General features: G+C 41.7%; 1 protein-coding gene across 1 annotated transcript in view; it reads left to right on the forward strand.

Moving 5' to 3' along the window:
* LOC123787048 (nuclear RNA export factor 2-like) overlaps window positions 1–18,359 on the forward strand; it is a 31,409-nt gene that overhangs the window by 7,963 nt on the left and 5,087 nt on the right. Inside the window, exons 3-14 of the mRNA XM_087859467.1 lie at window positions 13,484–13,667; window positions 13,900–14,053; window positions 14,356–14,439; window positions 14,554–14,658; window positions 14,775–14,855; window positions 14,976–15,045; window positions 15,193–15,281; window positions 15,402–15,509; window positions 15,687–15,796; window positions 17,624–17,660; window positions 18,064–18,132; window positions 18,219–18,274. Of these exons, the coding sequence (XP_087715593.1) occupies window positions 13,484–13,667; window positions 13,900–14,053; window positions 14,356–14,439; window positions 14,554–14,658; window positions 14,775–14,855; window positions 14,976–15,045; window positions 15,193–15,281; window positions 15,402–15,509; window positions 15,687–15,796; window positions 17,624–17,660; window positions 18,064–18,132; window positions 18,219–18,274 (1,147 nt within the window). The remainder of the gene's footprint in view (window positions 1–13,483; window positions 13,668–13,899; window positions 14,054–14,355; window positions 14,440–14,553; window positions 14,659–14,774; window positions 14,856–14,975; window positions 15,046–15,192; window positions 15,282–15,401; window positions 15,510–15,686; window positions 15,797–17,623; window positions 17,661–18,063; window positions 18,133–18,218; window positions 18,275–18,359) is intronic.

Raw genomic sequence — 18,359 nt, forward strand, 5'->3', positions numbered from 1 at the left:
CCTTGCCAGATAAAATATTCTTGGCTGCATATTTTTCCCATTCAGCATGTTGAATATATCATGGCCCTCGTTTCTGTCCTGCTAAGATTCTGTGGACAGATCTGCTGCAACCTGATCTGTCTTCCCTCGTAGGTTAAGGACTTTTTTCCCTTGCTGCTTTCAGGATTCTTTCCTTGTCTGTGTATTTTGTGAGTTTGACTATGATATGTCTTAGTGATGGCCAGCTTTTGTTGAATTTAATGGGAGTTCTCTGTGCTTCTTGGATTTCAGTGTCTATGTCTTTATTCGGATTAGGAGTTTTCTCATCTAATTTGCTCAAATAAACCTTCTGCCCCTTTTTCTCTCTCTTCTTCTTCTGGGATTCCTATGATATGAATGTTATTGACCTTTAAGGGGTTGCTGAGTTCCTTACATCTACATTTGTGATCCAATACCTTTCTTTCCCTCTTCTTTTTAGCTTCATTATTTTCCATAATTTTATCTTCTATATCACTGATTTATTCTACTGTTTTATCCATCCTCATTGTCATGGCATCTAGTCAAGTTTGCATTTCAGTTATAGCATTTTTAATTTCAGCTTGACTAGTTTTTAGTTCTTTTATCTCTGCAGTAAGTGATCTTCTAGTGTCTTCTATGCTTTTTTTTAAGCCCAGATAATATCCTTATAATTGTTGTCTTAAATTCCGGTTCAGACATCTTACTTATATCTGTATTGATTAAATCCCTGGCCTTTACTTCTTCCTGTTCTTTCTTTTGGGGTGAATTCCTCTGTCTTATTTTGTCTAGGTTACTGTTTTTTTGTGTGTGAGATTGTTAGGAAAGCTTGTTATATTCCTGCTTCTGAGAGTAATGGTTATATTAAGAAGAGGTACCCCCCAAAAAAAGGTCGTATATGTACTCTGCTCCTGTGTTTTGGCTGCTCCTGCCCTCAGGTCAGTCCTCTACAGAGTTTCTTTTTGCCTGCAGTGGGGGTTGTTTTGACCTTGTCCACTGTGTGCTAAGTTTTAACTAGGTGTCTTTTGGTCTGCTTGTTTAAAGAAGCTAGATTTAAAAAAAAGAAGAAGGAGCTAGATCCTATTTCACCCAGAGCTGAAGCTTTGCAGCACTCCATGATCAGTAAACTTGGTGCCTATGAGGGATTTGTGCTGGTCTTCTAAGGGTGGGGCCTGCTGCACTGATTCCAGGAGGACTTGCCTAGGAAAGATGCTTCTGCAGGGTCAAGGGGGACGGAGTTTGGTGTAAGCAGTTCCAGCCTCTACTGGGGGCACTGTGTTGCTCACTGAAGACTTTCAGTGCTGATGGGCGGGGATGGGGAATGGCCTCGTCCCACTCTCTTGTCCCTGGAGCAGGGAGTTTGCACCTGTCAGTCTTCACAGAAGAGCAAACAATCACCCATCTTGTGTCCCTGGCTTCTGTCAGGTCCATGCCTTCACCCTGTCTGTGTCTGAGCTATCTGCTGCCAGGTGGCATAGTACTCCTGTGTTTTATCTCAGGTGTGCAGCTGGGTTTCAAAACTCCAAATTTTAGGAATCCACATGGCCTGGACCTGCACTAGTCCTCTGGGGGAGGGTCCCACCACACTTTTCTGGTTTGCAGGCTTGTTCCAGAGAAGCGGTGGAAAACTACACTGTGGTTCGGAGATTATGGTAAAACACAGCAAAAAGTCGGCAGTATGATTTGATATCTATCTAGCTGTGTTTGAGGGATGAGGCAAGCTTAGGGCCCCCCTACTACTCCGCTATCTTCACTCCTCCCTCTTTTTTTCTATCTCCCCAAGTAGCTGTAGTGAGTGAACAAGGTTCAGAGCTACCTGAATGATTTAAATGATGACAGTGCAAGTATTTAACAATATTTCACTTGAAAATTTTATACTTGTGGTTTTGGAATAATAATATTACATTAATAAATACATATAATATGCCAGTAGTAATAAACAATGTGTAAATGAAAACCAAGCACCTATGAGCACAGTGCTGACTTGGCAGTGAAACTTTCTTTGCAGGAGACAATCACAACCCAGCGTAAGGTTGGAAGAGACAAAACAAACTCAACAAATCAAATGATTTGCACAAAGGGAATATAAAAAAAAAATAGAAAAAGCTGAAAGGACCTTAAGATAATATTTTCTAGAGTGATAAAAGAGTGATAAAGGAAGAAATTATATCCATTATAAAAGAAGAAAAAATTGATCAAGAAATATGGCTAATTTAACATCAAGATCTACTTTCACTTCTTCCTGAAATCTCATTACAATAATATCAAAGGTATACAGATACATGTGATGGGATATTACTCAGCAATAAAAAAGGCAAAAATATGGGTGGATCTCAAAAACATTGTGCTGACTTAAAGAAGCCATACACAAAGGCATAGAGGATGTATGATTCCATTTATATGAGATTCTAGAGCAGGAAAAATGAATATGTAGTGACAGAATGCAGATCAAGGTTTACATGGAGAGGAGAGAAAAGGAGACTAATTTGACATGGTATATACCCATGTGGTATATGCTTTATATCTTGATCAAGGTGGTGGTTATCTCTATCCCTGATTTTTACATGTAAGTAATTTGGGATCAGGATAAATTGGGTGAATCATCCAAATTGTTGCAGCTCATTAATCAGAGAGATGACAGGGGGATCTGATTATCAATAATAAATTGTTTCTATTGTGCTGTGTAATGAGTCAATAGGAGTAGTGCTTCCCCCCAAGCACCTGACAAGACCTCAACCCAGCCTTGTATACAAGTGAAGCGTGGACATGAAAGTATAAATATCTGCATTCCAACCACCCAGGTTTTTTTTTAAAAGATTTTATTTATTTATGTGACAGAGAGACAGCCAGTGAGAGAGGGAACACAGCAGGGGAGAGGGAGAGGAAGAAACAGGCTCCCAGCCGAGGAGCCCGATGTGGGACTCGATTCCGAAACGCCAGGATCACGCCCTGAGCCGAAGGCAGACGCTTAACGACTGCGCTACCCAGCCGCCCCAACCACCCAGTTTTTAAACACTGTTGACATTCTTATGTTCTTTTACCTTGACTTCTTTATGTTTTCATTTATAAATCAAAACATAAACTTCCACTAATATTTACTTCTGAGTAATGTATTATAATGTACATTTTTAAAAATTGTGGTAAAAAACACAGAACATAAAATTTACCATTATAACCATTTCTAAGTATATAGTTCAGCACTGTTAAGTATACTCACATTGTTGTGAAACCAATCTCCAGAACTTTTTCATCTTGCCAAACTGAAACTATATTAAACAACAGCTTCTCCTTGCCCTTTTCCCCCCAGGCCCTGATAACCACCATTCCACTGTCTGTTTCTATGAATCTGACTACCTAAGATACATCATAAGAGTGGAATCATACAGTATTTTTCTTACTGTGACCAGCTTATTTCATTTAGCATAATGTTTTCAAGGTTCATCCATCTTGTAGCATGTGACAGGATTTTCTTCCATTTTAAGGTTGAATAATATCCTATTGTATGTATATACCAGAATTTGTTTACCCATTCATCCATCAATGAACATTTTACCATCTAACTCTTGGCTGTTTATGAATAGTGCTATAAACATGCATGTGCAAATGTCTCTTTGAGACTCCACTTTTAATTCTTGTGAATATATAACCAGAATTGGGATTGCTGGGTCATATGGTAGTTCTTTTTTTTAATTTTTTGAGGAATTTCCATACTATTTTCTATAAAAGCTATATTGTTTTGCATTTCTACCAACAGTGCATGAGGCTTCCAATTTCTTCACATCCTCACAAACACTTGCTCTGTTTAGTTGTGGTTTTTTTTTTTTTCGTAGCCATCCTAATAGGTGTAGGTGATATCTCATTGTGATTTTTATTTGCGTCCCTCTGCTGGTTGGTGATGTTTCCTTCTATTCCTATTTTGTCAAGTGTTTTTTTTTAATTATGAAAGGGTGTTGAATTATGTAAAATGTTTTTCTGCACAACTGTGATGATCAGTTTGTTATTGTCCTTCATTCTGTTAATGTGATGTGTTACATTGATTGGTTTTCACATGTTGAGCTATTCTTACATCCTAAGGATAACTTGCACTTGGTCATGGTGTATAAACATTTTAATGTGCTGTTGCATTTGGTTTGCTCATATTTTGTTGAGGATTTTGCATCAATATTCACCAGGGATATTGGCCTATAATTTTCTTGTAGTGTCTGTCTGACTTTGGTGTAAGGGTAATGCTGGTCTTATAGAATAAGCTTGGAAGTGTTCCTTCTTCTATTTTTTGGACAGGTTTCGTTTGGCATTCATTCTTCTTTAATATTTGATAGAATTCTCCAGTGAAAGGCATCTGGTCCTGGGCTTTACCTTGTTGGGAGGTTTTTGGTAATTGATTGCCTCTCTTTACTCACTATCAATCTGTTCAGATTTTCTATTTTGATTATGATTCAGTCTTGGTAGTTTGTGTTTTTCTAAGAATTTATTTCTTCTGGTTTTCCAATTTGTTGGCGTACGGTTGTTCATAGTATACTCTTACAATACTTTTCATTTCTGTACTATCAGTTGTAATATCCCTCTTTTATTTCTGACTTTAGTTATTTGGATCTTTATTTTTTTTCCTAGTGAATCTAACTAGAGGGTTGTCAAGTTTGTTTATCTTTTCCGACTCTAAAGTTTCATTGATTTTTCCTGTTGTTTTTCTTTTCTCTATTTCATTTATCTTTGCTCTTACTTATTTCCTTCCTTCTGCTAGTTTTGGGTTTAGCTTGTCCTTTTTCTAATTTCTTGAAGTATAAAGGTATGTCGTTGATTTGGGATCTTTTGTCTTTTTAATGTACACATTTAAAACTATAAACTTCCTTGTTAGCACTGCTTATGCTGCATCCCGTAAGTTTTGGTATGTTGTATTTTCATTTTAATTTGTCTCAAAGTAGTTTCTAATTTCCTTTGTGACTTCTTCTTTGACCCATTAGTTGTTTATGAGTGTGTTGTTTAATTTCAGTGCATTCATGGATTTTCCAGTTTTCCTCATACTGTTGATTTCTGGTTTCACTCCATTGTGATTGGAAGAGATGCTTTATATTATTTCAGTCTTCTTGAGTTTGTTAAGACTTATTTTGTAGCCTTACATGCACTCTATCCTGGAGAATGTCCCATATGCACTTGAGAAGAATGTATGCTGTTCTTGGGGGAGTGTTTTGTATATGTTTGTTTGGCCCAATTAATCTATTCGTTGCTCAAGTCCTCTATTTCCTTATTGATCTTCCACCTGGTTGTTCTATTCATTATTGAAAGTTAGGTATTACAGTCTCCTACTATTGTCTTGCTGTCTATCTCCCTTTTCAATTCTATCAAAGATTGTTTCATGTATTTAGGAACTCTGTAGTTTAGTGCATAAATACATAAATAATTGTTATATCATCTTGGTGAATTGATCCTTTTACTATTATATAATGTCCTTCTTTGTCTCTTTTGACAGTTTTTTACTTAATGTATATTTTGTCTGGTTTTAGTATAACCACTGCTGCTCTCTTTTGGTTGCCATTTGCATAGAGTATCTTTTTCCACCCTTTCACTTTTGGCTTACATGTGTCCTTAGATCTAAAGTAAATCTCTTGTAGACAGCATATAGTTGGATCTTGTTTTTTCAATCCATTCAGCCAATCTATGTCTTTTGATTGGGGAGATAAATCCATGTACATTTAATGTAATAACTGATGGGGTAGGACTTACTATTGCCATTTTGTTCATTATTTTCTGTATGTCTTGTAGCTTTTTCCCTACTTTCCTCTCTCACTGTCTTCCTCTGTATTTAATTGATGTTTTGTAGTGATATGCTTTGATTCCCTTCTCATTTGCTTTTGCATATATTCCATAGTTATTTTCTTTGTGATTATCACTGTAATTACATGAAACATCTTAAAGGTATAGCATTTGTTTTAAATTGATAACAATTTAACTTCAATTGCATACAAAAACGTTACTGCCTTACACCTCCACCTCCCCTACGTTATGCTATTGAGGTTGCACATTACATCTTTATATATTGTATATTCATTAACATAGATTTATAGGTTTTTACAAATATTTCTGTCATTTAATTCTCATTGTCATTTAATGCACCAAAATTACAATAATACAGCTATATTTACCCATTTATTTACCTTTACTGCAGAATCAAATATTTTCCTACAGCTTAGTGTTTCTACTATTCTTTTATTTTAACTTGGACTCCCTTTAGTATTTCTTGTAGAACAATTCTAGTGATAATGAACCCCCTCAGCTTTTGTTTAGCTGAAGAAGTTTTAATTTCTCCTTCATTTGTTAAGGGCAATTTGCCAGATACAGTATTCTTTGTTGACAGTTATATATATATATTTTACTTTAATACTTAGAATATATCCTCACTCCCTTCTACCCTGCAATGTTTTGGCTGACAAATCAACTGATAATTTTATAAAAAGTTCCATTGTACATGATGAATTGCTTTTCTCTTGATGCTTACAAGATTCTCTCATTGTCTTTGACTTTAGACAATTTGATAATGTAGTTTGGTGTGATTCTCTTTGGGTTTATCCTAATTGGAGTTCCTGAATCATCATGTCCATGTCTTTCCTCAGACTTGGGAAGTTTGAGGCCATTATTTTTGCAAATGAGCTCTCTGCCCCTTTCTCTTTTCTTTCTGGGATTCCCCTAATGCGTATATTGTTCTTCTTCATAATGCCTCATGAGTCCCATAGGTCTCCTTACTTTTTTTTATTCTTTTATCTTTTTGCTCCTCTGACTCAGTGATTTCAAGTGACTTGTCTTCATGTTCACTAATTATTTCTTCTGCCTGACGAATTCTACTCTTGAACCCTGTATAGATTTTTCAGGTGTTCTTGTATCTTGCAGCTCCAAAATTTCTGCTTTTTTTTTGTAGTTTCTATCATTTTGTCGGTGTTCTCATTTTGTTCAGACATTGTTTTTCTATTTCATCTAGTTGTCTATCTGTTTTCACTTTTATTGAGCATCTTTAAGATAGTTATTTTAAATTCTTTGTCAGGCAGCTCATAGATCCACTTTTTATTTTATAGTCAGTTTCTGGAGTTTTATTTTATTCTCTTAATTGGACCATACTTCCCTGTTTCTTTGTAAGTCTTGTAATTTTTTGCTGACATTTGGGTATTTGAAAAAGCAATCACCTCTGCCAATAGTTGTGTATAGGCTTCATGCTGGGGATGAAGGTCAACCTTGATGGAAGTTCTAGGACCTTTCATACCTTTTCTGGTCTCTTGCTCTCCCTGGCATCTGCCTGTGAAACTGAAGCTCTGATTTACTGCTCACCTCTGTTTTCAGCACTTTCTAAACTTTGATGCGAGCCCAGTAAGTTTTCTAATTTCAACAAGACAGAAATTCATCCTGAATCAGCCCCCTAACAAGCCAGAATGTTGACTACATGGTCCACTCTTGTTTCCATCTCAAGGGAGGTGAGGGAATATGGGCGACTTCCTCCCAGTTGTTCTGTGGTATGTCACAAAGGGAGAGGCAGAGAACAATCTTGCAAAACAACCTGTATTTCACTACCCTTTTAGCTAAAATCCCTTCTTGGTTTTATAAGGGCTTTAATGCTGTATTTTCTCAGTTGAACTCCAGAGTCCTTACAGAGGTATTCTGATTCAATATTGTTGTTAACTCAGTGTCTCTGGGGGAAAGAAGACCTGTAGCTTGCTGGTCAACCATGTTACTGACATAACTCTGTAATATACAGTTTTGTATCCTGACTTTTTTTTCTTCTTTCACATAGTGTTATAAGGTGTCAGGAGTATTCTATCTTGCTTTTTGAGCCTACCACTTAAACCTGAATTATTTTTTTTAGAGAGAGAGAGCATGAGTGGGAGGGAAGGATAGAGGGAGAGGGAGAGAATCTTAAGCAGCATGGAGCCTGATGCAGGGCTTGATCTCACAACTCTGAGATCATGACCTGAGCCAAAATCAAGTCAGACACTTAATCAACTGAGCTACCCTGGTGCCCCAAACACTTTTTAAACAATAATACATTTTTAGCAAAAATATTGGAACTCAGAATGTAAACCCCATTTCAAACCATTCTGTATACCTGTTTCAGAGTGTAAGCTTTTTATATTGGTTCTCTTAATCAGACGAATGTCAGATCATTTCCCACCAAGGCTTTCCTGTTTTACTGTTTGCTACTTTATAAAACACATTAGTAGCTGACATCACAATCTTCTCCCATATACCCATCTGTTTTCCTTCTCATTTCCCAGAAGACTAATAACAGTGAATGCAAATAACACACATTAATCCTTTACTAAACACCAGATGTTGTACTAAGTACTGACGTAATAATAGCTAACTTACTTACAGTGCTTATTTGGCCACAGGCATTTCTCCAGGTGTTTTCCATGTATTTCCATGTATTAACTAAATTTTTACAATTATGAGGCAAAACTGTTACTATTTTTCAATTTAAGGGGAAAAAAATAAGGTGAGTCACCATGACGAAAACTTACTTTCCCCTGGACCATAGAATTTAGCACCAGGATTCAAACCCTCATTCATCCGACCTCTATTCCTATGCCCATAACCAATGATGTATGACTCTGTGTTAGGGCTGAAATGAGCACTGGGATGGTACCCAAAGTCCAGTGGGAAATGCTGGCTATGGTGTCTGGGACCAACATGACCTGAACTCTAGCCCTCCGTCTAAGAGACTCATCACTGCATGCTCTTCCCCCATATGATCTCTCTTTTCTCAGACTGCATGGGAACTGTTTCTCTGGTGTTCAGCTTGAAAATGAAGTAGCAGAGACAGACAAGTTATACAAGGAAAGAAAGGAAGGTTTCCAGAGAGGTGCATATTGCCAGGATGAATTCGGTTCCTCATAGGCTTTTTCCATTTGTGCTTCATTCTCTTCCCAGTGATCACCCTCATCTTTCTGGCCCATACGTCCATCCCTTGGCCTTTTTGCTCCATATGACAGGTGCCCATGCCCCTTCTTTCCCATCCTTGATTTGAGGGACAATCGTCTCTACCCCTCTTCTGTCAATATCAGCTATTGCTTGATCCCATTGTCTTTCTGTGTCAAAGAGCCTATAAATCACAGCCATATAATTACAAGTATGTATTTCAACATACAGTATTTTGTATGATAAATTTTTTAAGTGAAATGTCTGGGTCAAAGTGTGAGAATGACTTCTGAATGGTTAAGCACACTGTAGGAAATTAGACTCTCCTGCACTGTTAGTGGAGAAGTATAGTGGTGTAAATATCTTTAGGAAATTGTTTCTTATAACTCAAAATATGATGTGCTTCTTCTGGGAAGCTGTAGAGCACAGTCTCAAATCTTGGAACTGTCCTAAATCCCAAGATATGCTCCACTGGATAATTGGGCCTCCACCATTAGATCTACCTTGTATAGAGAATTCTAATACTTTAAATTTGAAAATCAATTCAAATATTAAAATGCCAAGATGTAAAAAAAATTAAAGGGCGTGTTAAAAACAAGAAGCAAAAATTGGGTATATATAGTATATAATACATGAAAAGAAAATGTACATTAAGATACTGTTTTGTGTGGCAGTGTACTTTCCAACATGATTTGAAATTCATGTATCTGTAATCCAATTATACAAATCTAAAACTGATAATATTAACACATGCCCATGTACACATACATGCTCATGCACACACCCTTACTTTCCTCTGAGACAAGGACGATACTGCTGTCACAAAGTTGAGCCCACAGACACGCATGTAGGTCCAGAACATCCTTCCTACACATGCCAGGCACCCAGGAAGCTATAGCTGCAGGATTTAAGGAAAGCCTCTCCTCATTTCTGCCACCAGTTTGCAAAAGCCTCCCTTCCTTGGGTCAGAAAAGCCATAGTTTTAGCATTAATCAAGAAGAGGGGTAATTAGCTCTAGTTCTAACTCTACAATCATGAGAAATACTAATTTTACAAAACACAAATTCAACACATGCTAGTTTTACAAGCAGGTTATGAAATAGTTCTGCAGCCCAGTTTTTTTCTGGAATAAGCAGATGTGGGTAGAAATGGTTGAGATGTGTGGATTCTCAAAAGTGGCTTTGTTGATCCCAAATCTACATTGCCTACATTCATTTAACAAATACTAATTAAGCCCCATTATATGCCAGACACGGTGAGCTCAAAGTGACTCCTAATCTGCAAACGCTGTGATCCAAACAGATTTCTCCATCTAGTTCAAGACCAATATCTCCAATTGGTCCAAGGTCCCTGGACCCACCCAAGCAAGAGTGACTAACTCCTGCTTACAAAACATCATCCCTGGTCTGCTCACAGAAATCTGTCCTTGAGACCTGAAAGTCCACCATTAAAGGAGAACCATCACACTAGCTGGAGGAACACTTAGGATATGGAGGCAGATCAATAGGTGAGGACACAGTTTCCATTCCACCACTGACTTGGCTGAGAAATCCTGGAAAATGTACCTAATCCCTGTGAGCCTAATATTCGTGATCTGAAAAGAGACTATGGATACAATCATTTTTGGACTTCTGTAAGGAGGTTAAAGAACTCTAGTGAGTCTGCCCAACACTGAGCAAATGTTGGTTGCTGCTGGGCAAGTGTTGGTTTACTTCTCACCCTGTTCTTTCCCTACCACAGCAGGGATGCCATTGCCATGTACCCAACGGCATAGCAATGACGTAGGCAGAATCCCAAACTGACACAGGAAGTAGCCATGTGAACAAACATGATGTCATAAAGGATACTCACAACCATTTCTTTGTGGGAGGTCAGTTAATACTGTGGTAGAGACTGAGGGAGACCCCAGGCAGACTGAGTGAGAGGCACCAGCTGATTTCCGATACTCCTGTTGTTGTCTTTGATTTTAACACAACAACAGTGAGACAGGGATCATGCTGAGATGCAAACCTTCAGTAAGTGGATATGCGTGTGTGCACATGTGTGTGCGCGTGGTCTCTCTGGCTGTTTAATCACATGCCCACTGTCCTATGAGATTCCCAAAACAAGGCTATGCTTGAGATTGCTCCTGTCTGAATCACTTTGATGAGGGAGGCCTCTGGCCCTCTTTAGACTTAGCTGGTCAGCCTGTTGATTGCTGTAGCTGTTAGGTAGCTCACTTTTAACACTTTCCCTTTGACAACATTATTTCTGAAGTAATGTCAGTTCTCAAAGATGGCTCTGATGCTCCATACACCATATGTTGACCATGAACTGTTATTCCTCTTTTTAATATTTGAGTTTTTCCCTTCATTGGTGGATTTTCATGAAAACCAGTTGGTTTCCTGGCATTCTCCAAAGGTCACTAATAAGTTTCCTCTTTGTTGTTGTTATTGTTTAGTATCATTATGAACTCCTGGCTTTTTAACATGTTGATGGGCTTCAAGCAATTGTTTTGAGCAGAGGAGTGAAATGATTTGAATTATGTTTGCTGTTGGGCTGAAAACAGATGGTAGGAGAGCAAGGATGAAAGTAGAGGGACCAGTTGGAAGGCAGCATAATCCAGGAGATAGATGTTGGTGTCTTGGCCAGGGTGGTAATAATGGCAGTGGTGAGAAGTGGAAGATTCTGGATGTATTGAAGAGAGGAGGCAAGAGATTTCCTGGTCATTTGGATGTGGAGTGTGAAAGAGAAAGAGAGAGCACTCCAGGCCGCTCCCAAGTTTTGAGGACTGAGTCATTGGCATTTCAGGGTCAAATGCTCTATCCATGTTTAATTCCACTTCCAGTTCCACACAGGGAAGGTCCCAAAGGTTGTGAGTAGCAGGATTGTCCTGACAGCAAGGCCACACACTGGAAGCAGTGACTCCCCAGAGGAATTAATCTGAAGCATGGTTGTAATCACTACATCATGGAGCAATCAGCAGTGAACAGATTTTTACTCATAAGTGTGCCCTGAGACAGCATGGAGTAATTAAGCTACAAAATGTACAACACACAAACCAAGAGAGCCTTAAATATTAGAACCCAAAAGGAAGCTGTTTTCTGCCAGTCTAGGTACCTTAACCTCCCCCCATTGCCTACCCAAACCACTAGTAGTATCATCTGTTGTTACACTGTTTCAGTTGAATGTGGTAAAAATAAAATACCCTTAATGAATCCACTGTGGGCAAGAGAATTGGGACTCTTATTTCTGTAGATGCCAGAAAATTTCCAAATCATTCCACATGGCAAATTACATATGTTGACAGGGAGTATTTGCAGGGGGAGAGGTGAACATCAATACAACTCCTAGGAATGAATACAGGGTGAAATATCACTGAGACACTAAGTATACCTGTGGTTACAAAATCCAAGAAAATAGATGTCAGAGCAAAAGAAATTGATAAGAGACAGAAAGAGACATTAGATAATGATTAAAGGATCAATCCACTGGGGAGTCATAATGATCCTAAATATGTATGCACCAAACAACAGAGACTCAAAGTACATGAAGCAAAACCTGATAGAGCTGAAAGGAGAAATAACCACATCCATAATTGTAGTTGGGGCCTTCAACATTACCCCCCCCACTTAGCAAGGAATAAAATTACTAGAGACAAAACCAGCAAGGATATAGATCTGAATAACACAATAAACAGGATCTATATGTCATAAATACAGCACTCCACCCAACGACAGCAAAGAACATTTTCCTTCCAATATCTATGTAATATTCATCAAGCTAGATCATCTCCTGGACCATCAAACAAACCTCAACAAATTTTAAAAGAATTGAAATCGCACAGAGCACATTCTCTGACCATAATGGACCCAAATTGGAAATCAATAATAGAAAGAAAAAAGAAGAATCCGTACACACTTAGAAATAGTAGTTGCTATATCATTCCAGTTTGTCATTCAAATCTTTGTTGCAGAGGAGCTGAGGCTAGGAAGAATTGTCCCATCATCTGAAAGGCATTTCAGGCTGGGCAAAAAAGAAAGCTCACTCTGGATATTTCAAACTGAGTATTGTTGACAGCGAGGCTAGAGGGAGGGGGACAGCTTAGGAGGCTGTTACATCAGTCCCACCTAACGTTAAACTTGAACTGCACCAGCAAAGGAAATACAGCTTGCTGATCATTAGCAGGATCAGTTTTGTGGCTGGTTGTATTTGTGAAGCATGAGAAAGATTGCCTCCCTGGTATTGGTGTAGACAGGCCTGAGAGAAGGCACAATTCAGATGTCTTCCTGGTGTATGCTTCTTTTCTGATCTAACCCATGGATGCACACATCTCTGTTTTTTATAAATCCTGCTTCATTCTTTAAAAGGTTCAATACAGTTTCCTCCTCCTCCTCTTCCCCCAAGATTCCTCCCCTGGTCATGCCATCTGTCAAATAAGGCTCTCGTATCTGGACAAGAGGAGGAGTTTCCTTTCTGGGGTTTGGGGGATTGGACCCTCAGGGCAGATTGACACTTTGCTTGCCCTACCATGGTGTTAGCCTAAGATGTGGTACACGGTAAGTGGACCACTGATGTGCCTTCAAACTTGTATTTTTGTTTCCCCTTTGAGAATACAATGATGGTGGTAGCTCACCTCAAGGAAGAAAGAAAGTTTGGAGTTCTTTCCGAGGTAATTTTGGCAAGAGGAGCCCTCCTTATGAACGTGGTGGATATGAGCCTCAGCGTTCACACCTCCAGGAGGATGATGGAAATGTGTTGATGAGGGATGTCCAGGAGGAGCCCCAAGTAAGACAGTAAGTGACTGGGCAGACTGTTTTGCATGTAGCAGCCCCTGGGACGGTGCGAGTCTTTCACGCTCCCTGGTCTTCTTTTTCTTCTCTCACTGGAAAACTGAAGAATGCCAGAAGTGGAATAATGGTTAAGCAATCCTAACTGTACTCCTGGTGACAGAGAGGTGAGGGTGTATAGAAGAAGACTTTCTTAGCATTTATGGCCACCCTCCTCCTCTCCACTTCCCCTTCACAGCGCTCCCTATAGCACACGGCACAACAAGAGGAGAGTGAAATGGCAAAATGAAGGCCATATCCATATTACCGTGTGGAGAGCTGGAAAAAATCTGAAGAGAGAAATGGGGGAGAACACACAAGATGGAACCCCAGGGAGCTGGTTCAAGATCACCGTGAGTGTCTTGGCAAGGCCTGCATTAGATAGAATACCCTGGAACCTTGTGAAAAAGGAAGACCACATTAAACAACCTTACGTCAGTTATTTGGAGGAGAGCTTTCCAATGGAGATTTGTTTCCATTGGAGGGTCTAGGAAATCCATATTTGGCACAAAAATAAGAAGTAATGCCAGTGCTCCCTTCTTTCGAACCCCTCTAAAGCTCAGTAGAGGGTCAGACAAGAATGCTGTTCAGTCTGTTTTGCAGCTTTAAGTCTCTGTTATCTCTCCTTACTCCCATCCCTTCTTTTCACCTTTAGATTCCCTATGGGAGAAAGTATGACAAGACATGGCTAATGAGTTCAATCCAGAGCTTTTGCAGTGTCCCCTTCACTCCAGTGGATGTAAGAGAGGATGGTGAAGCCAGATGAGTGGGCACAGGGAAGTGGGGGCGGGGGGAGCCCACTGAGCAGGAAGACTCTATTCTCCAAAATTATTGTTGCCTCCCCCTCCTGCAGTTTCACTACGTGAAAAACCAGGCTCGGTTCTTTGTCCAGGATGTTGACACTGCCTCTGCATTGAAGGATGTCAGCTACAAGATTTGTGACGAGGAGAACCGAAAGGTATGTGTTGAGGGCATTACCTCTACCTAGTCCCAGGGCGGGAGGACAGGGCAGGGGCTGGTTGTCTTCTTTAGAATGAGAGTTCCTGATGCTTACCCCACCTCTCCTTCCTGCAGATATCTATCTTTGTCAATCCCTCTACTGTACCCTACTCTGTGCGGTATAAGTTGGAACCAGAACAAATGGAGCAGTTAAAGGTAATGCAGGCTCAAAGCCCACTGTGTGCCCACACCCAGACCCACCTCTTCTTCCTCCAGCCCCTGGTTTCCCTGTCCCCACCAGAGCCTCCCAGTGGCTCTCTCCACCTCTCTCTGCAGCTGACCATGAACAAACGCTATGACGTCTCCCAGCAAGCTCTTGACCTCCAGTGTCTCCGCTTTGACCCAGGTACACTTGACAGCAGTAATTCTAGGGCAGGTGAGGGCATAGGGATCTGCCTGGGAGGGAGACTGAGGGTTGGCGACGTGGGGAGGAGTTGGTGCTGGCCCTGGACCCCTCTCAGACTTCTGATTGCCTCCTCTCGGCTTCCTGAAGACTTGGTGGGCCATGATATAGATATAATCCTGAATCGAAGAAACTGCATGGCTGCCACTCTGCAGATCATTGAAGAGAATTACCCCAAGGTGAGGCCTTAGGCCCAGTGCTGTTATTAATGGTAGGGGGTGGAACTCATGGGGTGGAGGACAGATTTGTCTCTGAGGTTCTAGACAGTAACTGTCACTCTAACTCTTCTTCACCAACAGCTGTTGTCCTTGAACTTGAGCAACAACAAACTGTACAAGCTGGATGGCCTGTCTGACATTATAGAGATGGTCCCCACAGTCAAGATCCTGAACCTCTCCAAAAATGAGGTGAGAAGAGGGAGCCAGATCAAAGTTGGGGTTGACAGTGGGTGGTAGTGCTCATCAGAGTGATGACAGGAGGCAACAGAAGGTACCAGTGTGGAAAGGTGGGGGCTGGGGGTGCAGGGGCCTGTGTGTCTCTCTTTCCCTGGGACCCCTTGCCAGTTTCTTCTCCATATTTCTCAGCTGCACTTGGTGTGGGAGTTAAACAAGATGAAAGGGCTGGATCTTGAAGAGCTTTGGCTAGAAGGGAACCCCTTGTGTGATACCTTTCCAGACCAGTCCACCTACATAAGGTCAGTGTGAACACCTCTCACACTTCCTAGGAACCTTTGATCCTGGGAGCCTGAACTGTCCCTGAGAATGCATGTATGCAGGAAGCTGCAACCCTCATCCTCTAGAAGGACCATGGTCCCACCTTCTCTCTCTGTGTCCTTCACTTGTAAGGAGTTTCTTTCCTCTGACCTGCTCACCTCTTCTCCTGGTCTGGGGTCTATGTCCACCTTTCTGCAGTCAGTATTCTTTGTTAGTTTGTTTGTTTAATTTTTTTAAAAACGACCTTTTAAAAATTTTTTTTATTTAAATTCAATTTAGTTAACATTTAGTGTATTATTATTTTCAGGGACAGAATTTAGTGATTCATCAGTGGCATATAACACCCAGTGCTCATTTCATCAAGTGCCCTTTTTATGCATTCAGTGTTCTTTAGAATGCCCAACAAGAGTGTGTGCTCCAGGAAGCAGGGCTCCTCCTCCTCACCAGGACCAGGAGTGACCAGCCTTGAGCCAGATGTTGATGCCCTGGACTGAGAAGGGTCCTCCAGCCCATGGCCCCATGCTGAGACAGACCTTCTTAACTCCCTGCTCAGATGGGGTTTCCCTCCCTTATTCTGAGAGGGGACCTCCTTCCCTTACTCCAAAAGGGTTGCCCTCTCTAATCTCAGGCTGCCATGGTGGCTTTCCTGCCCCATGCTGAGTGCCAGGGTCCTAGGGACCTGCTATTATGACATCCATTCCTCTGACCCAATGCCAGGATCAGGGCCCTCCTTGGGAGAAACCAGGGTTCCCTGAGTCAGGGGGCCAGAAATGGATGACTGCCAGTGAGCAGAGGGCTTCCTGAGGCAGGAATGGAAGGCAGAGGACAGAGGTGCTTGAGGAGACAGAAGGACCAGCCTCTCAGAGACACTTTCTCTCCCTTCCCTCCACACGTCACATCATCCCAACTGGTCCTACAGAGAAGCCCTGGGTAGCCCAGCACAGGTATGATTCCTCAGGCTAGGAACCGACTGAGACAGGCACAGGTGCACTGGGGCCATCAGGAGGGAAGGCGGTGATCGCGAGGGGGCCACAGACCCTCAGCTCCATGCTGACCTGGGGTTGACCCTGTACTCCCTCTGGGGAAGGTCTCCTGCCCCGTGGCTGGCTCATTTCCCATGCCCGCCTCAGACTGAGCTCACACAGTTGACAAAGGTTCAACCAGCATGCGGTGGGCCCCCAGCCCAACACCTGCATGTTTTCCATTCCTACCTCAGGCGCCAGGGCCAGCCAGGGCAGATGAAGGAAAAGACTGCAGCCAGGGAGCCATTTCCCCCTTCCTCTCTCTTCCTCCTCATCCCCACCACCATGGTAGAGCTTCTTTCCCTTCCTTTTGCTTTGCCTTCTCTTCCTCCTTTGTCCTCGTTCCCCTATGTCTCTCCCACCTCTCCCCTCCTACCTTCATTCCTTCTTCTGTCTTCATCCCCCTCACTCTCCCTCCCTGCCTCCTGGGCCTTGCCTCACTCACTTCCCCGTCCCAGCATCCTGGGCCATCCCTGGGGAGTACTGTGGTCCTGCAACATGCTGGACCCCTAGTGGGGTAGCAGAGCGCTGGGCTCCCGCTCCATTCCCTCTTCTCTCTGGAGTCTTCAGTAAGGATTTAGAAGGAAGGGAGGCAGGGAGGGGAAGGCAGCCCTGGAGCCTGGGCTCCAAATGTTGCTTCTTGTGGCACTGAAGAAGGGAGTCAAAGCCGTCTAGGTGGGAGCTACCCAGTGGAAAGGAGAGGGAGGGAAGGGAGGAAAAGGGAAGGCGGGAGGCTTTGCAACCCTGACCTACCAGTCACTTCTTTCTATTTTTGATTTTGGACAGTGCCATCAGGGATTGTTTCCCTATGTTGTCGCGCCTGGTAAGTGCCTACATTCATCATTGTCTCTTACTAACACTGATCACCTCCACACCTGCCCTCAAGCACTTTGGGTCTTGCCTAGATTACATGTTTGTGTCAGACCCTTAACTATTTTAGGTGACCAGGACTCCTGAAAAAGATATGAATATGCTTTCTGGGAAAATGTCTACACACACACACACACACAGAGAGAGAGAGAGAGAGAGAGAGACAAAAGTTGCATATAATAGTAAATACTTTCAGGAACTCATGATGAAGACACCCACGGTATTCTTGTCCATGTAATTTCCAGTGCCCTTTCATACTTAACCTCTGACCCGCACCCTCTCCTGGGCTCATCTTTACCCCTGATCATCCAGGGCCACCTCCCTGGTCTCCACTGCTGACTTCTTCCCTTCTCCAGGATGGCCAGGAGTTATCACCACCAGTTATCATGGATACTGACACACCCTCCTTGATAAAGCCCTGCAAGGTGAGGGAAAATTGATCAAACAGCATTTGGGGTATTACAAGGGAGGCTTTATCAGCCACATAGTCTCAAATGTCTTTTGATTCCAGGAAAGCTACAAAGGATCTGATACACTGAAGAGTCTAGTCCTGCAATTCCTGCAGCAGTAAGTACTCCTGGGAATCTGGGGAAGGGGATGGCTAGGATGGGTGAGGCCACCCAAGCTCAGGACTGCTGACTGGGTCTTGAAA

This window comes from Ursus americanus, chromosome X, assembly GCF_024610735.1.
Source record: "Ursus americanus isolate L20-20 chromosome X, mUrsAme1.1.p, whole genome shotgun sequence".
Lineage (NCBI taxonomy): Eukaryota > Metazoa > Chordata > Mammalia > Carnivora > Ursidae > Ursus > Ursus americanus.